This window comes from Dipodomys ordii, unplaced genomic scaffold (assembly GCF_000151885.1).
Source record: "Dipodomys ordii isolate 6190 unplaced genomic scaffold, Dord_2.0 Scaffold6, whole genome shotgun sequence".
Taxonomy (NCBI): Eukaryota; Metazoa; Chordata; class Mammalia; order Rodentia; family Heteromyidae; genus Dipodomys; species Dipodomys ordii.
In genome coordinates, this window is record NW_012267222.1 from 948,880 (window position 1) to 949,378 (window position 499).

The 499-nt window shown below is 72.5% G+C and overlaps 1 protein-coding gene across 1 annotated transcript in view; it reads right to left on the reverse strand.

Annotated features, from left to right (window-relative positions):
• The window catches only part of Mmel1 (membrane metallo-endopeptidase-like 1), a 19,523-nt gene that overhangs the window by 3,462 nt on the left and 15,562 nt on the right, over positions 1-499 (reverse strand). Inside the window, exon 9 of the mRNA XM_013031514.1 lies at positions 41-229. Within this exon, the coding sequence (XP_012886968.1) occupies positions 41-229 (189 nt within the window). The remainder of the gene's footprint in view (positions 1-40; positions 230-499) is intronic.

A 499-nucleotide genomic window follows, 5' to 3' on the forward strand; every position in this document is an offset into this window, starting at 1 on the left:
TCTCCGGCCCGGCCTGAGCCCCGGCCCAGCCGCCCCTCACATTGGCCAGGTGCATCTCCGGCCCGGCCTGAGCCCCGGCCCAGCCCCCCCTCACATTGGCCAGGTGCGTCTCCAGCTCCAGCACTTGGGCCATGTCCTGCTGCACCAGCTGGCTGTCTTTGGGGAGGTTCATGTCCTTCCGGAGCATGGTGGCCACGGACATCATGAACTGAAGGTAGGCTTCCCGCACCTGGGCCAAAGGATGCCGGATGGGGCTGGGCGGCCTTGGCTGCCTGGGCCACCACGGAGCGCTCTGTGGGGTGGGGGCGGGCGTGAGACCCGGTGCACCCCGGGAAGCTCTGTGGGGTGGGGGCAGGCGGGGGACCCAGTGCACCCCGGGAAGCTCTGTGGGGGCAGGCGGGGGACCCGGTGCACCCCGGGAAGCTCTGGGGTGGGGGCGGGGGACCCGGTGCACCCCAGGAAGCTCTGTGGGGTGGGGGCGGGGGACCCGGTGCACCCC